Source organism: Rhinopithecus roxellana, chromosome 10, assembly GCF_007565055.1.
Source record: "Rhinopithecus roxellana isolate Shanxi Qingling chromosome 10, ASM756505v1, whole genome shotgun sequence".
In the NCBI taxonomy this organism is placed as follows: Eukaryota; Metazoa; Chordata; class Mammalia; order Primates; family Cercopithecidae; genus Rhinopithecus; species Rhinopithecus roxellana.
In genome coordinates, this window is record NC_044558.1 from 96717036 (window position 1) to 96739697 (window position 22662).

At 47.1% G+C, this 22662-nt stretch overlaps 1 protein-coding gene across 2 annotated transcripts in view; it reads right to left on the minus strand.

Moving 5' to 3' along the window:
* Positions 1–22662, minus strand: part of ACACB (acetyl-CoA carboxylase beta) — a 161501-nt gene that overhangs the window by 52023 nt on the left and 86816 nt on the right. For both annotated transcript variants that reach the window (XM_030939193.1, XM_010360453.2), the window contains 9 exons: positions 22555–22636; positions 19700–19845; positions 17304–17454; positions 15173–15307; positions 10628–10774; positions 8153–8341; positions 5371–5471; positions 1764–1852; positions 1550–1674 (listed from right to left, as the gene is read on the minus strand). In XM_030939193.1, the coding sequence (XP_030795053.1) occupies positions 1550–1674; positions 1764–1852; positions 5371–5471; positions 8153–8341; positions 10628–10774; positions 15173–15307; positions 17304–17454; positions 19700–19845; positions 22555–22636 (1165 nt within the window). The remainder of the gene's footprint in view (positions 1–1549; positions 1675–1763; positions 1853–5370; positions 5472–8152; positions 8342–10627; positions 10775–15172; positions 15308–17303; positions 17455–19699; positions 19846–22554; positions 22637–22662) is intronic.

A 22662-nucleotide genomic window follows, 5' to 3' on the forward strand; every position in this document is an offset into this window, starting at 1 on the left:
CCCAGGAGTTCAAGATCAGCCTGGGCAACATGGTGAGACCTCATCTCTACAAAACAAACAAATAAACAAACAAACAAACTAGCTGGGTATGGTAGAGTGAGTCTGCAATCCCAGCTACCTGGGAGGCTGAGGTGGGAGGATGGCTTAAGGCCAGGGGATAGAGGCTACAGTGAGCCATGATGGTGCCACTGCACTCTAGCCTGGGCAACAGAGCGAGACCCTGTTTCAAAAGAAAAAATAGACAAAAAACAAAAGACTGCTATTATCAAGTGAAAAGAGAAACAAGAACAGAGACTCCATACCTCTTCTTCTTCACACACAGGACTCAAAATCCAATATCCCACGGTTAATAGTTCAGGACTCTGGAGTCAGACTATTGGTTCAAATCCTGGCTCTACATTTAGGAGCTGGATGCCCTTGGGCAAGTGGCTTAATTTCTCTGTGCTCTGCCAAAGAGCTGTGACAGCAGCACCCACTTTCTAGGACTGCTGTGAGAATTAAATGAGCAACTGTGTATTTGGAAAGCACTTCAAGAGTACCTGGCACAAAGTAGGTGCTTTGCATTAGTCATGATCTCCCCAGGGGCCAACAAACCCCACCCGTTGCCTGTTTTTGTATACAAAGTTGTATTGTTGTTGTTGTTGTTGTTTTGAGACAGGATCTCATTCTGCCACCCAGGCTGGAGTGCAGTGCTGTGATCACAGCTTACTGCAGGCTTAACATCCCAGGCTCAAGTGATCCTCCTGCCTCAGGCCCCTGAGTAGCTGGGACGACAGGTGCAAACCATCACACCTGGCTAATTTTTGTACTTTTTGTAGAGATGGGGTCTCCCTGTGTTGCCCAGGCTGGTCTCAAACTCCTGGCCTCAAGTGATCCTCCTGTCTCAGCCTCCCAAAGTGCTGGGATTACAGAAGTGAGCCACAGTGCCCAACTTTAGTTTTTTTTCTAAGAAATGGAGTCTTAGAATGTTGCCTAGGCTGGACTTGAACTCCTAGGTTCAAGTGATCCTCCCGCCTCAGGCTCCCAAAGAAGTTTTATGGGAACACAGTCATGCCCATTCGCTTACATTGTACAAAGGCAGGGTTGAGTGGTCAAGACAGAAACCACGCCAACCTGCAAAGTCTAAAATATTTACTTTCTGGCTTACTTTTTCTTTTCTTTCCTTTTCTTTCCTTTTGTTTATTTTTTGAGACAGAATCTTGCCCTGTCGCCCAGGCTGGAGTGCAGTGCCACGATCTTGGCTCACTGCAACCTCCGCCTCCTGGGTTCAAGCGATTCTTATGCCTCAGCCTCCCAAGTAGCTGGGATTACAGGTACGCGCCACCATGCCCAGCTAATTTTTGTATTTTTAGTAGAGACGAGGTTTCACTACATTGGCCAGGCTGGTCTCGAACTCCTGATCTCAAGTGATCTGCCCGCCTCAGCCTCCCAAAGTGCTGGGATTACAGGCATGAGCCACCGCAACCGGCCACTTTCTGCTCCTTGTTAGAAAACGTTTGCGGACTCCTGACCCACCCCGGGTTGGGTAATAGGCCCTCTTCCTGCTTACGATCAGCATGATCACCAGCTGGTTCTTCTTGGCCACCTGTGCGTGGGAGAAGATGCAGTCCAGCACCTGGGACATGTCTGGCTTGAACTGCTCCCTGAGGTTTATCACACACTTGTCGTAGTGGGCTAGGGGGAGACAAAACACCATGCAGAGGTAAAGTTCAGGCTCCTCAGCCCCCCACCATCCCACTGGTGTTGGCATCAGCATCTCTTGCCTTGCTGAAAATGGTGCTCGACATGCAAATATCTTCTCAGGAGATCCAACACCACTGTTTTCATATAGCCGCGGATCCCGCTGCGGTATCTGGGGAGAAGGGAAGGCTGCTCTTAATGCTCACACCCCTTCCTTGAGTACCTGAATATTTAATATTTTCTTTTTATGATTTTTAAAAAGAGAAAGGATTGGCCAGGCACGGTGGCTCACACCTGTGATCCCAGCACTTTGGGAGGCCGAGGCAGGCAGATCACGAGGTCAGGAGATCGAGACCATCCTGGCCAACATGGTGAAACCCCGTCTCTACTAAAAATACAAAAACTAGCTGGGCGTGGAGGCATGCACCTGTAGTTCCAGCTACTCGGGAGGCTGAAGCAGGAAAATCACTTGAATCTGGAAGGAGGAGGTTGCAGTGAGCTGAGATGGCACCACTGCACTCCAACCTGTGTGACAGAGCAAGACTCTGTCTCAAAAAAAAAAAAAAAAAGAAAAGAAAAGAGAGAGAGAAAGGATTTTAGAAAGGACACGGAGATGGAAGGATCACTGGAGCCCAGGAGTTCAAGCCTGGGCAATATTGCCAAGACCCAATTTCTACAAAACAAAACAAAACATTAAGGCCAGGCATGGTGGCTCACGCTCATAATCCCAGCACTTTGGGAGGCCGAGGCAGGAGGATCATTTGAGCCCAGAAGTTCAAGAGCAGCCTAGGCAACAAGGTGAGACCTTGTCTTTACAAAAAAAATCAAAAACATCAGCCGGGAGTGGTAGCGCATGACTGTGGTCCCAGCTACACAGGAGGCTGAGGCAAGAGGATCACTTGAGGCCAGGAGGTCAAGGCTGTTGTGAGCTATGATCGCACCACTGCACTGTCCAGCCTGGGCGACAGCTTGTCTCAAAATAAATAAAAAAAAATTAATTAACTAGTTAATTTTAAAATAATTTTTTTTAAAGTATCTAGAGGCAGCCTCTAATCCTGAGGCCTTCAAAGGATATGGAGTTGGTTCATCTGCAGGCCAGAAAGAACACTGCCCTGCCCAAGGTCCCACATCAAACTGGAGGCAAAACTGGAGTAGATCCCAAGCCTGATACTTGGGAGGGCGCCTTTCTGGCCACAGAGATAAAACAAACAAACACACACATTAATAGATTTCGGATACTGAACAGGGGTAGCCAAGTTTAGCAAGCTTTAACCATTAAAACAAAATTTTTCAATCACTTACCCAATGTATAGAGACCGTTTTAAAAAGACAAACTGGAAAAACATTTACCAAAAGATCTCCATGTAAATTTTGCTTCTCTCTTTTTTTTTTTTTTCTTGTTTTGAGACAGGTTCTTGCTCTGTCACCCAGGCTGGAGTGCAGTGGTGCAATCACAGCTCACTGTCATCTCTGCCTCCCGGGCTCAAGTAATCCTCCCACCTCAGCCTCTGGAGTAGCTGGGACCACAGGTGCCCACCACCATGCCCGGCTAATTGTTGTATATTTTGTAGACAGAGTTTCGCCATATTGCCCAGGCTGGTCTCGAACTTCTGAGCTCAAGCAATCCACCTGCCTTGGCCTCCCAAAGTGCTGGGATTATAGGTGTGAGCCATCGCACCTAGCCACTTCTCTTTTAAAACAAAGTTTTAACCTGGATGTTCCTCCAAAAATCTGAACGCAGGGGTCAAGTTTCTCAGGAGATGTGACACTGAGTTGTGGGGAAGTAGAAACTAGCTTAACTGTACCATCACCAAATAACAACAAAACAGATCAAGATGCTAAAAGACTCTCTGATCCAAATGTGATTTTAAAACACATGCTTATACAACACAGGACAGAGTTTTAATAATTTTGTTCAGCACAGAAAATTTGCTAGAAAATTCAGTTAATTTATTAATGATTCATTTTTCCTAGATGTTTCTCTGAAGCTTAAAGGATGGGCTTAAGGTTAGCAGTCGATGTGTTTTAAGAGGACTCCCTTCCTAGCCCTTGGCTGTGAAACTTGCAGTTTGTGGAGAACCTACACTAAAATCTCTCCCTAACAGCTGGGGAGCTCCTTGAAAAGAAGGCTGGTTTTCTACAATCTTACATTCTTTGTACCTGGGAGTTTCTGGCACATGGGAAACATGCCTGGAATTTATTGGTTTAAATCCAATAATGCTTTAATTCTTTTTTTTCTTTTTCATAAAAGACAAGGTCTTGCTCTGTCCCCCAGGCTGGAGCGCAATGGCATGATCACAGCTCACGATAACCTCAAACTCCTGGGATCAAGCAGTCCTCTCACCTCAGCCTCCTGAGTAGCTAGGCCTATAGGTACACACCACCATGCCTGACTCTTTTTCTTTCTCTTTTTTTTGTAGAGACAGGGTCTCGCTACATCACCCAGGCTGGTCTCCAACTCCTGGCCTCAAGTGGTCCTCTTGCCTTGGCCTCCCCAAATGCTGGGATTACAGGCATGAGCCGCAGCACCTGGCCCTGATTGTCTTCATAAGGAAAGCTTTCTTGCTAGGTGGATTTTTCGTGAAAAGTGGCAGAAAATCCTTTTGTCGGCCAGGCGTGGTGGCTCACGCCGTAATCCCAGCACTTTGGGAGGCCGAGGCAGACAGATCACGAGGTCAGGAGATTGAGACCATTCTGGCTAACACGGTGAAACACGGTCTCTGCTAAAAACACAAAAAAGAAATTAGCCGGGCATGGTGGCAGGTGCCTGTAGTTCCAGCTACTCAGGAGGCTGAGGCAGCAGAAGAATGGCATGAACCCGGGAGGCAGAGCTTGCAGTGAGCCAAGATCGCGCCACTACACTCCAGCCTGGGCAACAGAGTGAGACATGGTTTAAAAAAAAAAAAAAAAAAAAAATCCTTTTGTCATCAGAATAGTCCTGCAGCAGAAAACCCCTGTACAATAAAAAACTACTTGAGATGAAATACAAATTATTCATCCACTTTCCTTTGCAATTGTCCCAAAAGCCACAATGATAACAATTTGTGCAGTCTTTTATCATACATAAAGCTATTTCACCACATTGTCTCAATCTAATGTAACTATCAAGTATTTACTATTTGTCAGCACTTCACAAAACTGAAGACATTTATAGGCCAGACATGGTGGCTCACACCTGTAATCCCAGCACTTTGGGAGGTCGAGGCGAGTGGATCACTTGAGGTCAGGAGTTCGAGACCAGCGTGGCCAACATGGTGAAACCCCGTCTCTACAAAAAGTACAAAAATTAGCCGGGCATGGCGGCACATGCCCGTAATTCCAGCTACTCGGGAGGCCGAAGCAGGAGAATCGCTTGAACCTGGGAGGCAGAGGTTGCAGCGAACTGAGATCATACCACTGCACTCCTCTGTGGGAAGGATTCTCTGTCTCAAAAAAAAAAATTCATTCCTTTATAATCCAAACAATTTGTCTTGAAAAGTGTTTTAATTTCCATTTTGCCAGCTGGCAAACAGATTCACAGAAGTAAAGTGCCTTACCCAGGGTTCTGCTGTTAGTAATGGCACCACAGGACCATAATGTACTTTCTCTCAGTTCAAGCCTGCCCTGAAGACAGCCCCAGAGCACCACCCTGGTGCAATGCATGCGACGATCAGGTGACAACCACATCCCATGGGGAGACGTAGGATTTACCTCTGGACCAACTGCACGATGCTCTGGGTGTTGATGAAGAAGACCTCTCGGTCAGCCTTCCGCTGCAGAGTGGCTGCGTGGCAGTCCAGGATGGTGGCTATCTGGATGGGAAAACAAGACAGATCTGACTGCTGATGATTCAGATGCCACACAGCAGTCCCCTAAAGCAGGGGTCCCCAAACCAGTACCCAAACCAGCACTGGTCTGTGGCCTGTTAGGAAATGGCTGAACAGCGGGAGGTAAGCAGTGGAAGAAGGAGCGAAGCTTCGTCTGTATTTACAGCCCCTCCCTATTGCTCATATTACCATCTGAGCTCCACCTCCTGTCAGATCAGTGGGAACATTAGATTCTCATAGGAGCGCAAACCCTGCTGTGAACCACGCATGCAAGGGATCTACGTTGCACACTCCTTATGAGAATCTAAGGCCTGATGATCTGTTGCGGTCTCCCATTACCCCCAGATGGGACCGTCTAGGTGCAGGAAAACAAGCCTGGGGCTCTCACAGATTCTACATTATGGTGAGTTGTATAATTATTTCATTATATATTACAATGTAATCATAATAGAAATAAAGTGCACCATAAATGTAACGCACTTCAATCATCCCGAAACCATCCCCCTCCCTGGTCTGTGGAAAAACCGTCTTCCACAAAACTGGTCCCTGGTGCTAAAAAGGTTGGGAACTGCTGACCTACAGGACCCACCACAGCCTCCCAGGGAGGTCCCATCCAAGGCTCATTTGAAGATTGAAAATTCCAGGCCCAAAGCCTTCCAGCTACCCTGCAGCACCCCTGTTCATCCCTTCAACGGTGAGAAATTCAAGCGCTCAAAATGCCAGCAATCACATGGAGGAGTGCACACACTCGCCTTCTACCGGTCCGCACACATGAACAGGATGGGGAACGAGGAGATGGGAATGTCCCACTCTAGCAAAAACCAGGGTGCCGGTGGGGAAGGGTCCTGTCTTTATCATTAGACGTAATGTTATTGGTATATTGCCTTTGGCATCAAAAATATTTTTAAAGAAAAAAAAACCTGCATCAATGACAAATTCCTGAAAGTTCCAAGTGTGTACTTTTTCAGTTAGGATCCTCTAGAGTTTGGTTTTTGTTATTTTTTAGTTCAGATATACCTTACATACCATCATATTCCACCATCTCCCTTTAAAGTGTACATTCAGTGGTTGGTAGTGTATTCATAAAGTCGTGCAACTACCACCACCATCTAATGTTAAAGCATGTTCGTCACTCTAAAAAGAAACCTCGTAGTCATTAGTGCTCGCTCTCTATTTTCCCTGCACTGCAGCCCCTGGCGGTCACTAATCTACTTCCTTCTTCATGAATGTGCCTATTCTGGACATTTCATAAAAAATGGAATCACACAGGGCTGGGCACCATGGCTCATGCCTGTAATCCCAGCACTTTGGGAGGCCGAGGCAGAAAGATCACCTGAGGTCAGGAGTTCAAGACCAGCCTGGGCAACATGGTGAAACCACACCTCCACTAAAAAAAACAAAAAATTAGCTGGGAATGGTGGTGTATGCCTGTAATCCCAACTACTTGGAGGTCTCAAAAAAAAAAGGAATCACATAATATCACATAATATGTGGTCTTTTGTGCCTGGCTTGTTTTATTTCCCTTAGCACAACAGGTTCATCCACGTGGAAGCATGAATCAGTATTCTTTCTTTCTTTGGCTGGACAATATTCCAGCCCTTAGAACTGCTAACCTCTGAGAATGGCCTGAACGACACTGTTCTCTGGTTTCCCAAATCACCAATGTGTGGGTGGGTGGATGACGATGGTGAGGAACCCTCTCACCAGAGGGCAGGAAGGCAAATAGGCAGAGGGGCTCTTCCCAGTGCAACTGCCTTTCAAATGCCCCACAAAACCAACAACCACAACAAAACGAGCAACGCGAGGCCAGTGTATAAATAATAGAGATATTTCATACTACCCTGGAATGGCTTCCATTCTTTTTTTTTAACGTGTTCACAAATGCAACTATGATTATGATGAGACATCTTAGTATATTCTTTTTTTTGGAGCACAATGGTGCAATCTCGGCTCACTGCAACCTCTGCCTCCTGGATTCAAGCAATTCTCCTGCCTCAGCCTCCTGAGTAGTTGGGACTGCAGGTGCGTGCTACCACGCCTGGCTAATTTTTGTATTTTTAGTAGAGATGGGGTTTCACCATGTTGGCCAGGCTGGTCTCGAACTCCTGACCTCAAATGATCCACCTACCTCGGCCTCCCAAAGTGCTGGGATTATAGGCATGAGCCACTGCACCTGACCTCAGTACAATTCTTAAAATACAATATATATACATATGTGTGTGTGTGTGTGTGTATATATATATATGTACACACACACACATACACACGGAGCTCCCAGATGATCACCTACAAAATCCAGGGACGGAAAATCAAAGCTGCAAACCAGTGAAAAAACAAAAATAAAAAAACTTGCCGTTTCCTCTAATGATGTCAGCCAGTTTATTTTTTTGGGAAATGCTCACTCCATCTGCATCAACTCCATCGGAAACTTGAGTTTTACGCAATAAGACCTAAGGAATGTTGATGTTCATTCAAACAACTGTTGCTTTGAGTAAATGATGGGATTCTGCAGATGAGGCTTGAAAGGAAACCCTCGGCCTGATATGTTAGGCTATAAGTGGGTCTCAAGGAGTTCAACTTGATCAGAGGCCAGATATGGAGCCAGACTGGGAGCCGGCCCAGTGTGACCATCCTGGTGGGGTGGGACTGGGTGGGGGAGCACGTACCTGCTGGCTGGGGAACTGGCACAGCACCGAGGTGATGTTGCTGGCATACTGGGCCATCACCCTGCGGACTGACTTCTCCACGGGGGCCGGGATGCGGCCTGCCACGCTGGTCATGATCTCCTGCAGCTCCAGCAGCGGCAGTGACGGGTGCCGGAGGGTCATCATGAGTTTCTGCACCCACTCCTTCAGCTGAAGCGGGGACCACAACATCAGCCCCCAGCCCTGCATGGGCATGGGCACCACCCCCCACAACAGGGCACCCAACACAGCTCAACCCATCCTGACCCCATGCACTCAAGTGGCTGAAGATCCAGACCCAGCAGCCTCTGGGGCAGTCCAGAGTGGAACAGCCCCTGACCACATGGAATACTCAGTTTTCCCACATAGGAAGAGCCTGACTCCCCCTCTCTGTGCATCAGAAAGCCAGCATGGTGGAGGGATCAAACATAAGGTCACGTGATGAGTTGATGTTTATCGTATACTAGCTTAGTAGCAGACAGTGTTCTAGGGCCTTTCTTTACATGTTCTCATTTGATCCCTAAAAACAACCCTACAAAGGAGGTCTAATGATTTTGTCCATTTTGCAGTTGAGGCAACTGAAACACAGAGAGATTAGTTAAGTTAACCAAAGTCACTTAGCTAGTAAGAAGCAAAACTAGGAGGCAAACCCAGGCTGTTCAGCTCCTGAGACTGAACTGCTCCCCTATGCTCTTTCCGGGGTGTCTCAGTAGCCAATGCTGATGGTCTTTGGATGACGATGACAATGAGGCCAACGCCCCAGTGTGGTTGTGAGGTTTCAAAGTGAACTGATACATAAACTGCGAAGCACCCCAACTAATAAAAGTTGCAATTATTGTGGAGTGCAGTGGCTCATGTCTGCAATCCCAACACTTTGGGAGGCCAAGGCAGGACGATCACTTGAGCCCAGGAGTTCGAGACCAGCCTGGGCAACATGGTGAGACCCCATCTCTACAAAAAATTAGCTGGGCATGGTGGCAGGTACCTGTAACCCCAGCTACTTGGGAGGCTGAAGTGGGACGACTGCTTGAGCCCAGGGGGTCGGGGTTGTAGTGAGCACTGTTTCACTCCAGCTTGGGAGACACAGCAAGACCCTATCTCAAAAAAAAAAAAAAAAAAAAAAAAAAAAGTTGCAATGATGTCAATAATCATCAGGCAGCATAACATGGGGTGAGGAGCACAGAGTCAGAATCCTGATGGCCATGGTTCAGATGTCATCTTTGCCTCCTCGTGTATGAAGCACGGCAAGTCTCTTAGTTCCTGTGTGCTTCAGTTGCCTTAACTGTAAAAGGAAATAAGAGTTTCTACCTTATCGGTTGCTGGGAGGATGAAATAATTGAACTTTTAAGTAGTTAGAAGGTGACACAGTGAGCATGGTGGCTCATGCCTGTAATTCCAGCACTTTGGGAGGCCGAGGTCGGTGAATCACCTGAGGTCAGGAGTTCGAGACCAGCCTGGTCAACATGGTAAAAACCCATCTCTACCAAAAAAAAAAATACAATAATTAGCTGGGTATAGGTGGCACATGCCTGTAATCCCAGCTACTCAAGAGGCTGAGGCAGGAGAATCACTTTAACCTGGGAGGCAGAGGTTGCAGTGAGACGAGATTGTGCTACCACACTCTAGTGTGGGTGACACAGCAAGGCTCCATCTCAAAAAAAAAAAAAAAAAGGGTGACACATGGTACATACTTGCTAAGCATTGGCAATTATTATCATCATCGCCACGATTTTCATCATCACTAGTCACTGTTATGAGCATCACGGGTCTTTCAAGGAGGTCTGCAAATCAGAGAACTTCTTGTCTCTCTACTGAGTGAACAGATGAGACCCAGCAAGGGTGAACGGCGAACAGAGGTGTGTCTCAAACAAAGTGCCTTGTCTGTCATCTCCTTAAGGGGGGTGACCCCCACTGACTCCTTCCTTAACGTCCTACTGGAGTATTCTCAGTCTTGAGCTGAACTGCTACAAGCCCAGTTTACGATCAAAGAGAAAACGTCAGGCCAATGTTTACAATCGAATTGAGGAATTCCCTGAGGACAGGTCCTTCATAAACACAACAGACGGGCTGGGTGCGGTGGCTCAGGCCTGCAATCCCAGCTCTTTGGGAGGCCCAGGCAGGTGGATCACTTGAGCCCGGCAGTCTGAGACCAGCTTGGGGAATACGGCAAAACTCCATCTCTACAAAAATACCAAAAATTAGCCGGGCGTGGTGGGGTGCACCTATAGCCCCAGCTACTCAGGAGGCTGAGGTGGGAGGATCTCTTGAGCCCAGGAGGTTAAGGCTGCAGTGAGCCTGGGTGACAGAGTGAGACCTTGTCTCAAAAAATAAAATAAATAAAATAAAAACAACAGAGGACCGACCATTTTCTCATTTCTTACTAATGACCTCTGCTGTCATGGGGTAGACCTGACTCTCCACACGGATCTACACGCCTGCGCTCATAGGTGACTTTACCTTTATGCTAAAAATGGGCTCCGGCAGACAAAAGCCACTCATGACGTTGGTGAGGTTTTCCAGGACGCTGTGGAAGACCTGGTGCAGTTTCTCTCCAAGGATGGGCAGTGTCTGCTGGGCAGGGAGTTCTCCTGTGAATGGTTCAGCCTGATGAGACACCACAAGAATGACAGGTCAGGAAAACTCTGGGAATCCCAAATGGGACCGAGCAGAACGGGAGGCGGGGCAGATCTGCTGGCTTCCATATCAAGTGAGGATGAGGCCTGAGGAAAAAATCGAAGACAATGTACTGGAAAGTTAAAATGGCCAAACTCACACCCCAATGTGGGTTTTCCAAACCATTCCTTTTGAGTTCAAGACCAGCCTGGCCAACATGGCGAAACCCCATCTCTACTAAAAATACACAAAAAATTCAGCCAGTCAAGGCGGTGCGTGCCTATAATCTGAGCTACTCCAGAGGCTGAGGCAGGAGAATCAATTGAACCTGGGAGGCGGAGGTTGCAGTGAGCCAAGATTGTGCCATTGCACTCCAGCCTGGGAAATGGAGTGAAATTCTGTTTTCCTCCACAGTCTGATCATGGCTTCTCCATCTGGGCCCCCACAGCCCAGGGCCAAGGGCAGTGTTCTAACTACACTCACCAAGTAAAATTACTTGATCTCCCAGTCCGTCTCACAAGCATTTATGTGAGGCTCAGGGAATGGGTGGCCAGGCCCTGCCTTATTAACCCAGCACAGGAAATGTGTGCTGAAAGGAATCACAGTGCAGGTACCTGGACCCGCCCACTGATCCAAAAAGGCTCAGTCTATTCCTAGCTTTGGGAACTCCCTAAAGAGACTGATGATGCCAGGTGCAGTGGCTCACCCTTGTAATCCCAGCACTTTGGGAGGCCAAGGTGGGCGGACTGCTTGAGGCCAGGAGTTCAAGATCAGCCTGGCCAACCTAGTGAAACTCCACCACTACTAAAAATACAAAAATTAGTCAGGCATGGTGGCACAAACCTGTAGTCCCAGCTACTTGCTACCTGGGAGTCTGAGGCAGGAGAATTGCTTGAACCCAGGAAGTGGAGGTTGCAGTGAGCCGAGATCATGCCACTGCACTCCAGCCTGGGTGACAGAGTGAGACTCTGTCTCAAAAAAAAAAAAAAAAAAAGAGAGAGACTAATGAAAAGGATTGTAACAACAGTCATTTGCAGCAACATGGATGGAACTGGAGGATATTACGTTATGTGAAATAAGCTGGGCACAGAAAGACAAATTTAGCATGTTCTCACTCATATGTGGGAGCAGAAAATTAAAACAAATGAACTCATGGAAACAGAATGTAGAATGATGCCTGCCAGGGTCTGGGAAGGGTAATGGGGCTGGTGGGAGTGGGGATGGTTAATGGGTACAAAAATACAGTTCAATAGAATGAATAAGATCTAGTATTGAGGCTGGGCGTGGTGGCTCACACCTGTAATTCCAGCACTTCAGGAGGGCGAGGCGGGCGGATCACCTGAGGTCAGGAGTTCGAGATTAGCCTGGCCAATATGGTGAAACCCCGTCTCTACTAAAAATACAAAAATTAGCCGGGTGTGGTTGCAGGTGCCTGAAGTCCCAGCTACTCGGGAGGCTGAGGCACGAGAATCGCTTGAACCCTGGAGATAGAGGTTGCAGTGAGCCAAGATCACGCCACTGCACTCCAACCTGGGCGACAGAGTGAAACTGCATCTCAAAAAAAAAAAAAAGATCTAGTATTGATAGCACAACAGGGTGACTCTATAGTCAATTAAAATTGAATGTATATTTTAAAATAACCAAAAGAGTAGAATTAGAATGTTCCTAGCACAAAGAAATGATAAATGCTTGAGGTGGTAGATACCCCAATCACCCTAATTTGATTATTAGACAGTATATGCCTATATCAAAGGTCACATGTAGCCCATAAACATATACACCTATTATTAGACTGTATGCCTATATCAAAAGGTCACATGTGCCCCATAAATATATACACCTATTATGTACCCATAATTATAATTTTTTAAAAAAAGAAAACAAATACAATCAATAGAATACTCTGGAGAAAAGAGACAATGTGATATTTGTAAATGCTTTTTTTGCTGGACAGATGTACTAATTATTTTAGAGTCTTGCTTAGGAGGGTGTAAACATTCATTCATTCATCAAGACTTATTATTTCTGAGCGCCCATTATGCCCCGAGCACTGTGCTAAGCCCCAGGATCACAACAGGGAACATCAAAAGTAGTCCTTGACCTCAGGGACTCATAGGTAATGACAGGGCTTGACAAACGCTAAAAAATTAACAGGAATCTAAATTGGAGGTCCCCCCAAGAGCCTGAGCTCAGGGTCACATGACAGACACTCTGGTGCACCCCCTAGTGGTCCTGAGGACAGGGTGATGGCCCCGGCACCTGCACTGCTATACGTTCATCCAACAACCAATATTTACAGAGCACCTCTGACGTACCAGCTCCTGTTTTTGGCACTGGGGACCCAGCAGTGAGCAAGAAAGCCAAAAAGCCCTATTCTCATGGTGTTTCCAGTCTCCTGGAGGCCAAATAATAAACCAAGAAGACAATCAATGAGGTCGTCTCTGTGAGGTGTGGTGTGTGTTTGCACATGGGTAGAGGTGAGCACAATTTTTTAAAGGGCGGTTGAAAGAGACATGACAACCATATGCAATGCGCTAACCTGGATAGGATCCTGAACATTAGGTAAAAACTAAGAAAATTGTACACTCATGTTCATGGCTGCCTTATTCACAGTAGCCAAAAGGTAGAAACAATCCTAGTGTCTATCAGTGGATGAGTCAATAAACAAAATGTGATATACCCCTACAAGGGAATATTATGCAGCCTTAAAAAAACAGGGACATTTTGCCACATGCTATAAGATGGATGAAACTTGGAAACATTATACTAAATGTAGTCATAAAAGGTCAGATACTATATAGATTCCACCTATATGAGGCACCTAGAGGAGTTGAATTGATAGAGAGAAAGCAGAATAATGGTTGCCAGGGGCTGGAGGGAGGAGCGACTCGGGAGTTACTATTTAATGAGTGTCAAGTTTTAGTTTTGCAAGTGCTGGAGATGGATGATGGTGATGGTTGTGCAACCATGTGAATGTATTTAATACTGCTGAAGAGAACATTTAAAAATGGCTAAGACAGGAAATTTCATGTTATGTGTATTTAACCATAATTTTAAAAAAATGAACTAAGGAAATCTGAGTGAACAATAATGTACCAATATTGGTTCATTAAATGTGACAAATGGACCATACTATTGCAATAATAGTTAAATTTAAAAGTTAATTATTATTCTTAAACAATAATACCTAATATATCGATATTGGTTCATTAAATATGCCAAATGGACCATGCTCGTGCAATAATAGTTAAATTAATAATAGTAAATTGATAACAATAGTAATTAATTGAGGCCAGGTGCAGTGGTTCACACCTGTAATCCCAGCACTTTGGGAGGCTGAGGAGGGTGGATCACCTGAGGTCAGGAGTTTAAGACCAGCCTGGCCACATGGTGAAATCCTGTCTCTACTAAAAATAAAAAAATTAGCCAGTGTGGTGGTACACGCCTATAATCCCCAGCTACTCGGGAGGCTGAGGCAGGAGAATCACTTGGACCAGGGAGGCAGAGGTTGCAGTGAGCCAAGATAATGCCACTGAACACCAGCCTGGGCAACAGAGCAAGACTCTGTCTCAAAAAAGAAGAAGAAGAAGAAGAAGAAGAAGAAGAAGAAGAAGAAGAAGAAGAAGAAGAAGAAGAAGAAGAAGAAGAGGAAGAGGAAGAGGAAGAGGAAGAGGAAGAGGAAGAGGAAGAGGAAGAGGAAGAGGAAGAGGAAGAGGAAGAGGAAGAGGAAGAGGAAGAGGAAGAGGAAGAGGAAGAGGAAGAGGAAGAGGAAGAGGAAGAGGAAGAAGACCAACAACTGATTGAATAATAATTAAATGAATGACAGGGAAACTGGCTACAGACAATATGGGAACGCTATACTATTTACATAACTGTTCTGTACATCTAAAACTATACTAAAAATTAAGTCTATTAAAAAGAAAAGGTGGTCAGTGGTCAAGAATGCCCTCATTGAGGGGAAGACATTGGAATCAAAGCTCCTAGGAGTTGAGAGTGATCCCTGCAAAGTCTCGGGTAGGTCCTTCATGGCAGAGAGGACAGCCCCCAGGAGGGAGGGATCCAGTGTATTCAAGTAAGTGATGGGGAGAGGGACAGAGGAGGAAGGCAGAGAAGAAAGCAGGGAACAGCTCATTTGGGGTCTTGTAGGTCACTGGCAGAAATTGGGTTTTACTCTAAGCAGGATGGAGAGCCCCAGAGAGGGATCTGAGCAAAGCAGGGTGCAGCTTTCTTGTGTTTCTGCACCATCACGGTGGCTGCTGAGATGAGCTCCGTCTGCAGGCGGAGGCAGGAGAAGAGCTATCAGCCTTGAGTCTATCTGTCTCACTGAACCAGCGGAGGCTGCAAGTGCACCTGCACCAGCCAGGGCACTTGGGCCGTGGAACCACATACCGGGTGGACCTTAGAAGGGTCATCAAGCTCCAGCCTGGCCACCACGCAGCCTGCTTCCAGGACGGCCCCTGGACGCTTGATGTACTTCACCCGGCCACTTTCCTGCACGTTCAGGGTCATGATCATCTTCATCACCTATTTCGTAAAAAGAAGAAATAGTACAGAGCCCATCAGGATTGACACCCAGAGCCACCCAGAACTAGTGATGCCGGAGCAGGGACTCGTCATTTAAATGGAATGACTCCCTGGGCAGTGTTCAGGCAGAAGGGACAAGGAAAAGTGACCTTTACTGGAAGCCTGCTATGCGCCAGGCAAGTGCCATTCACTCTGCAAAGCCAGCCAAGGAGGTGTTTGTGATGCCCATTTACAGATACAGAAACTGATGTTTATTTCCAAAGGGGGGTCTTCTCTCTCTTAGAAATACTGTTAAATCATGTTACATAGAGTGGTTCATATACACGTTCCTAAAATGTACTGCATAAGTCAAACATTTTGTGAACAGTTTGTTTTATTAAAGGCACTCAGACAACCCTCAGGGAACACTCTGTGAAATGAAGAATGTGCTCATCAGCCCTTTTAATGTGCCTCTCTGAGTGTCCGGATACGTGGATGGCATGAGCTTTGTCACCATGGTGTCAGCTGCAGAGCCAGGACTATGCTGTGTCTCTTGCTTGGCAGTTCACAGCTTGGGCACCCAAGTCAGCCAGGCCTGGACTAGAATCCCAGGACCCGATCCCCCCAATACCTCTGTGATCTTCAGAAGTGGCTTCCCTCCTTGAGCCTCAGTTTACCCAAGTATAAAATGAGGAATAATGATAGTTTCACCTCTTAGGGCTCTTATGAGGATTAAATGAGATGCAGATCCTGCCATGCAGCAGGTCAATACACAGTAGCTACTATTATTGCTGTATTTTCATTGCTATTATTGTTGTTATTTTCCAGGTTTGAATCCTGGCTTTGTGTGACCTCCAGCGAGTTTCTTAGCCTGCCTGGGCCCAGCTTTTTTTATAAAATGGGGACCACATTTGTGCCCATCTCATACAGTTGCTGGGAAGGTTAAAAAATAAAGATCAGCCGGGCGCGGTGGCTCAACCCTGTAATCCCAGCACTTTGGGAGGCCGAGACGGGCGGATCACGAGGTCAGGAGATCGAGACCATCCTGGCTAACACGGTGAAACCCCCTCTCTACTAAAAAATACAAAAAACTAGCCGGGCGAGTTGGCGGGCACCTGTAATCCCAGCTACTCGGGAGGCTGAGGCAGGAGAATGGCGTAAACCCAGGAGGCGGAGCTTGCAGCGAGCTGAGATCCGGCCACTGCACTCCAGCCTGGGCAACAGAGCCAGACTCCGTCTCAAAAAAATAAATAAATAAATAAATAAATAAATATCAGTAAAATGCTTAGAACAGCACCTGCCACATGGTTACAGCTTTGCAAGTATTGGCTTAACACCTTTCGATCATTGCTGGGGTCAATATTTAATATTTAATCATTGATTGATAATAATTGTTATTATCAATCAATTCTTGGCTGGGTGCAATGAGTGGCTCATGCCTGCAATCTGAGCACTTTCGGAGGCCAAAGCAGGTGGATCATCTGAGCTCAGATGTTTGAGACCAGCTTGGGCAACATGACGAAACCCTGTCTCTACCAAAAATACAAAAAATTAAGTCAGGCGGGGTGGTGCGTGCCTGCAATCCCAACTACTTGGGAGGCTGAGGTGGAGGGATCACTCGAGCCTGGGAGGCGGAGTTTGCAGTGAGCCGAGATCACGCCACCACACTCCAGCCTAGCTGGCAGACTGAGACTGTCTCACAAATAAATCAAGGAAACTGATTTACAGAACAGTTTACAGAACAGTTTTGTAAATAGTACAGACAGTTCCCACATTCTCTGTATCCAGTTTCTGTGTCATTAACCTTCTTATTCATTCCTGGGGAGGTGTGCATTTTTTGAAGTTTTTTTCTTTGAATACTTCAGGGGATTTGGCTGAAACGCACAGAATGACTCCCTTAGGAATTTGCAGACAGTGGCCAAGGGGAGAGGTAGGCCTGTTTGTTCAGATATGGGACAAAGCCAGAGGAGTGGGGGTTTGAGGGTTCAGGATTCCCCACGGCCGGCTCTGCAGTCACCTCCATCTCAGCGTAGCTGCTCCCAGCCTCAACGTGGCCCCCGTCCTCCACTGTGTACTGTGTCAGCTTCCCAGCCGAGGGGGATCTCAGGACCGTAGGATCATTCTCCTTCTCAAACACACACGTCTTATTGCCGATGGTAATTCGGTAACTGGGAGAGAGGAAGAGTGGGTAGGGAGACTGATGAGGACCATCAACCCAGCAAGCCCTAGTCCGGCTATCAATACTATTTCCCCTTCCTAAAGGGGGAGTGTACCCTCTACATTCCCAAAGGGTGGCATTTAATAGTTATCTCAGAGACACTGAGAGTGAGGTGGGTGAACAAAAGGCTGTGATGCTTTCTTTCTAAGGCTGAGGTGGGAGGATCGCTTGAGACCAGGAGTTTAAGACAAGCCTGGGCAACACAGTGAGACCCCGTCTCTACAAAAAATTAAAAAAAAAAAAAAGTTAGCCGGGCATGGTAGCACATGCCAGAAGTCCCAGCTACTCAGGAGGCTGAGGCAGGAGAATCCTTTTAAGCCTAGGAGTTCGAGGCTATTGTGAGCTATAATTACTCTGTCACCCAGGCTGGAGTGCAGTGACACAATCATGGTTCACTGAAGTCTTGACCTCCCTGGGGTCAGGTGATCCTCCCATCACAACCCCCTGATTTGCGCCACCACACTTGGCTAATTATAGTATTTTATAGAGATGGGGTTTTGCCAAGTTGCCCAGGCTAGTCTCAAACTTCTGGACTCAAGCGATCAGGGTCTCACTCTTGCCCAGGCTGGGCAATAGAGTGAGAACCAGTCTTTATTTATTTTATTTTTTATTTTTTATTTTTTTGAGACAGAGTCTCACTCTGTCGCCCAGGCTGGAGTGCAGTGGCGTGATCTCGGCTCACTGCAAGCTCCGCCTCCTGGGTTCACACCATTCTCCTGCCTCAGCCTCCCAAGTAGGTGGGACTAAGGCACCTGCCACTACACCTGGCTAATTTTTTTTGTATTTTTTTAGCAGAGATGGGCTTTCACCATGTTAGCCAGGATGGTCTCGATCTCTTGACCTCGTGATCCACCCGCCTCAACCTCCCAAAGTGCTGGGATGACAGGCGTGAGCCACCGCGCCCGGCCGAGAACCAGTCTTTAAAATAAAATAAAATAATAAAAAGGATGTGACGCTTTTTTGGCTGAAAGCTGGTTCCTTTTACTGACATACTTCTAACAGGGCCTGACACAGAAAAATCAATCAGTGGATATGATTCAACAAATATTTACTGACTCAAAGTCTTAACCTTTGAACTGGGGAGAGTGGAACCTATAATAATCCTGAATATTCTTGGCAGATAGAACATGGGTTAAAAAAGAGATAACAGGCAGGGTGCGGTGGCTCACGCCTGCAATCCCAGCACTTTGGGAGGCCAAAACTGGCTGACTGCTTGAGTCCAGAAGTTCAAGACCAGCCTGGGCAACATGGCAAAACCCCGTCTCTACAAAAAATACAAAAATTAGCTGGGCGTGGTGACATGTCCCTGTAGTCCCAGCAACTTGGGGGACTGAGGTGAGGGAATCACCTTGGAGCCCAGGGAAGTCGAGGCTGCAGTGAGTCATGATCGCACCACTGTACTCCAGTGGTCTCTGCCTGGGTGACAGAGCGAGACCCTCTCTCAAAAAAAAAAAAAAAAGGAGATAATAAAACATTACTCTGGCATAAACCTAGTCTGCCTTCTTCCCAATATTGAGGATTAAGAAGAGTCTCCACTCTCTAACTGGAGTTTTTCAGACATCCCCTCTCCTTTTGTCACCTTGGCCAGGGTCTGTTTCATTGCGTGACCTCGGTGTGATCAGACACACTGGAGGCGGAGCATCTTTGGGGCCTATCTCACTATCTCACAAGCCCCTGTGCTAACAGCTTCCAGGACATCTTGTGTGTTACCCGTCAGGTACACAACACCCTTTCCTGCCACTATCTGTTCAGTGTGTCATCTTCCCCAATGGACTGGAAACTGCGAGTCGGGCCCAGAATGCTATCCCAACACCCAGCACAGCGCCTGGTACGGAGGAGCTTAGTAGGGCACTGCCATGCTAACTGGGTGGATGCCGGAGCTCAGATGCACAGGCAGCAGGCACCTCGTCACATACCTCACAGGCCACAGAGCTGGAAGTCATGCCCCGTTCAGCTCTGAATCCCCACCAACCAGGTTACTAGAAAAGGGCCCCCTAGGATCCTCCCCTAAATATCTGCCAGTTGCACAGAATTCCAACCAAGAGATTAACTTCTCTGCACGCCCCCAGAATTTACCGGAGAGGCACCTTCTCTAACACCCTTGGATCTGCACATAGGCCAGCGCTGTGTTTTCCACGCCTGGGACAGAGAGCTGTGCACGCCCAGCCCACAGTGGGACTCGCACCCCCACGCACCTGTCAACCTCTTCCTTCATGTAGGTGGTGTAGCTGTTCCCATTGTAGGAGAGCAGGAGCCCCCCATCGTTCAGCCGGTGGGCGTCAATCTCGATGTGGCAGCCATTCATGATGAGAACGAACATGGTCAGAGACTGCCGGGCCACCTGTGGGGACAGGCCCCTTGTCACCGCCTGGGTTCAGGATGTGCTCCCAGAGCACTGTTTGGCCCCGCTAACAACAAACAAGAGCTGGTTGTCCACCACAGAGGGCCAAGATGAACACCCCTGTCTCTTGGATCCAGCCCTCACAATCCCTGCCAGGGGAGCAGCTGCTGATGGGGCTGGGGGAGGCCTGGAGTAGTGAGCCACACCTGCCCGTGGGTAATATAGTCGCTGTCAAGCCATGTTGCCGACTGCATGCCCTCTGGGCCTAGAGTCTCCCTTCTGATTCCTGTCTCCAGCTCTCACTCTGGGTGAGGCAGCCCTGGAGACTCCACAAGCAGCCAGGTGCAATGAACTAAATGTTTGTGTGCCCACAAAATTCATAAGTTGAAATCCCAACCCCTAATGTGATGGCTTTAGGAGGTGGAGCCTTTGGGAGGTGATTAGATCATGAAGGTGGGGCCCTCGTAAAAGAAATTAGTGCCCTTATAAAAGATGCCCTGTAGAGCTCCATGGCCCCTTTCTGACATCTAAGGACATAGTGAAAGGACAGCATCTATGAAATGAAAGGTGGGTTCTCAGTAGATACCAAATCTGCCAGTGTCTTGATATTGACCTTCCCAGCCTAGAGAATTGTGAGACATACAGTGTGTGGTTTAGAAGCCACTCAGTCTTTGGTATTTTATGACAGTAGCCCAAATGGACTAAGACACCCGAACGTAGACTAGGGCTCTGCTCCCTAGACCCAGCTCTGCCCAGGAGCACACAAGAGCTTTGGGACATGCGAGAGAGACACAGCCAAGCCCTGGTCCCAGCACCACATCTGCCTCCAGGAAGAGTGCCTGCCCCATCTGGTACTTCAGTTCAGTTTTCTCGCAGAAAACACACACCGTAAAGGGCCTTCAACCTATAAAATACACATTTTATGACACAAGGTAGCAAGAAATGTGTATTGCAGCACTATTTGTAATAACAACAAAAATTAGAACAACAAAAATTAGAACCACATTAGCAAGCCAACAACCTTGCAATGGAACACTCTAGATCTGCCCTGTCTGATAGGGTGACCCCTAACCACACACAGCTATTTAAATTGATCAGAATTAAACAAAATGTAAACTTCAGTTCCTCAGTCACACTTGCCACTTTCAAGTGCTCAGTCACCGCATAAGGGCAGCATCTTGGACACAGCAGATAAGGAACATTCCCATCACTACTGAAAGTTCGGGGAGACAGTGCTGTAGACATGAGTTTAGACTCGTGTTAAAGAAACTTGTTAATAACATGGAAAACTTTATGCCACGATCATATCAAAGCTGTAACACTATATTTGCACCATGATCTCAACTTTGTAAAATTAATGCAAAAGAAAAAAATATATAACAAAGATTTGCTAAAATGTTCACCAGGATTACCTCTAGGCATTAGCACATGATGGATTTGTTTTCCTGATTTTTTAGGCTCGCTTGAAATTTTAAAATTTTCTACATTGTGCATATGTGACATTTAAAATCAAGTTGGGGGCAGCCAGGTCCCCAAAGGTAGCCAAGAGGCATTAGGAGCAAAGGAGGATGATTGTGAAAGCACACCCTGATCAATGACACACAGGTTTAGTTGAACTAAAGCCCCCAAATCTCCCAAGTTGTGAGTTCTACTCATGCTCATCTATATTAAATAGAAAGTATTAGTTAAAAAAAACAAACATTCTGTCTCAGAAGCAGACTCAAACTCTGTCCTCTTTTCCCTCCCAACAATGTGGCCTTCCTGGAACCTGGAATGTGACCTTATTTAGAATGGGGTCTCTGCAGATGGAACTAAGATGAAATCATACTGGATCAGGGTAGGCGCTAAATCCAAGGTGACTGGTGTTCATACAAAGAGACACAAAGACACAGTCATGGAAGACAATGTGAACACACACACACACATACAAACACACACACACACACACACACACAGAGGCAGAGGCCAGGGGGTGGCTCATGCCTGTAATCCCAGAACTTTGGGAGGCCAAGGCAGGCAGATCACTTGAGCTCAGGAGTTCAAGACCAGCCTAGGCAACATGGTGAAATCCCATTTCTACTAAATATACAAAAATTAGCCAGGCATGGTAGCATATGCCTATAATCTCAGCTACTCAGGAGGCTGAGGCAAGAGAATCGCATGAACCTGGGAGATGGAGGTTGCAGTGAGCCAAGATTGCACCACTGCACTCCAGCCTGGGCGACAAAGCGAGGCTCCGTTTGGGAAAACAAAAAAACCAGAGACAGAGACGGGCAAGGCAGCCACAAGCCAAAAATCACCAGGGACTGCCAGCAGCACCAAAAGCTGGCAAGGCTCGGAACAGATCCTGCCCCAGGACCTTCTTCAGAGAGACCACGGCCCACCAACACCTTGATTTTAGACTTGGCCTCCAGAACTGGGACAGAATAAATTTTTGTTGGTTTAAACCAGTTTGTGGTACCTTGTCACCGCAGCTATAGGAAACTTATCCACGCTCCACTGTGCCCTTTGCGGACTGCACAGGCCTACATGTTCTAAAAGCCAAAGTGTTTAGGTGTCAAGGTCATGGACTACACGGGCATTCCTGAGGAACACAAGTGCTCAAACCCAAGCATGGGCAAATCCACTCCAGGGATGGTTCATGGAGGAAAGAAACTCCCTGAAGCTTGCACAGTGTTGGAGACATCGGAGAGGCACAGGGGCATTTACCTTGAGAATGTACTTAATGCCTCCGTAAATTAATTCCACATCTACGATGTTCAGTAGTGAATCCGCTGGGAGGACCTGGCCCCTGAAAGAAAAGACAGGGCCATGGTC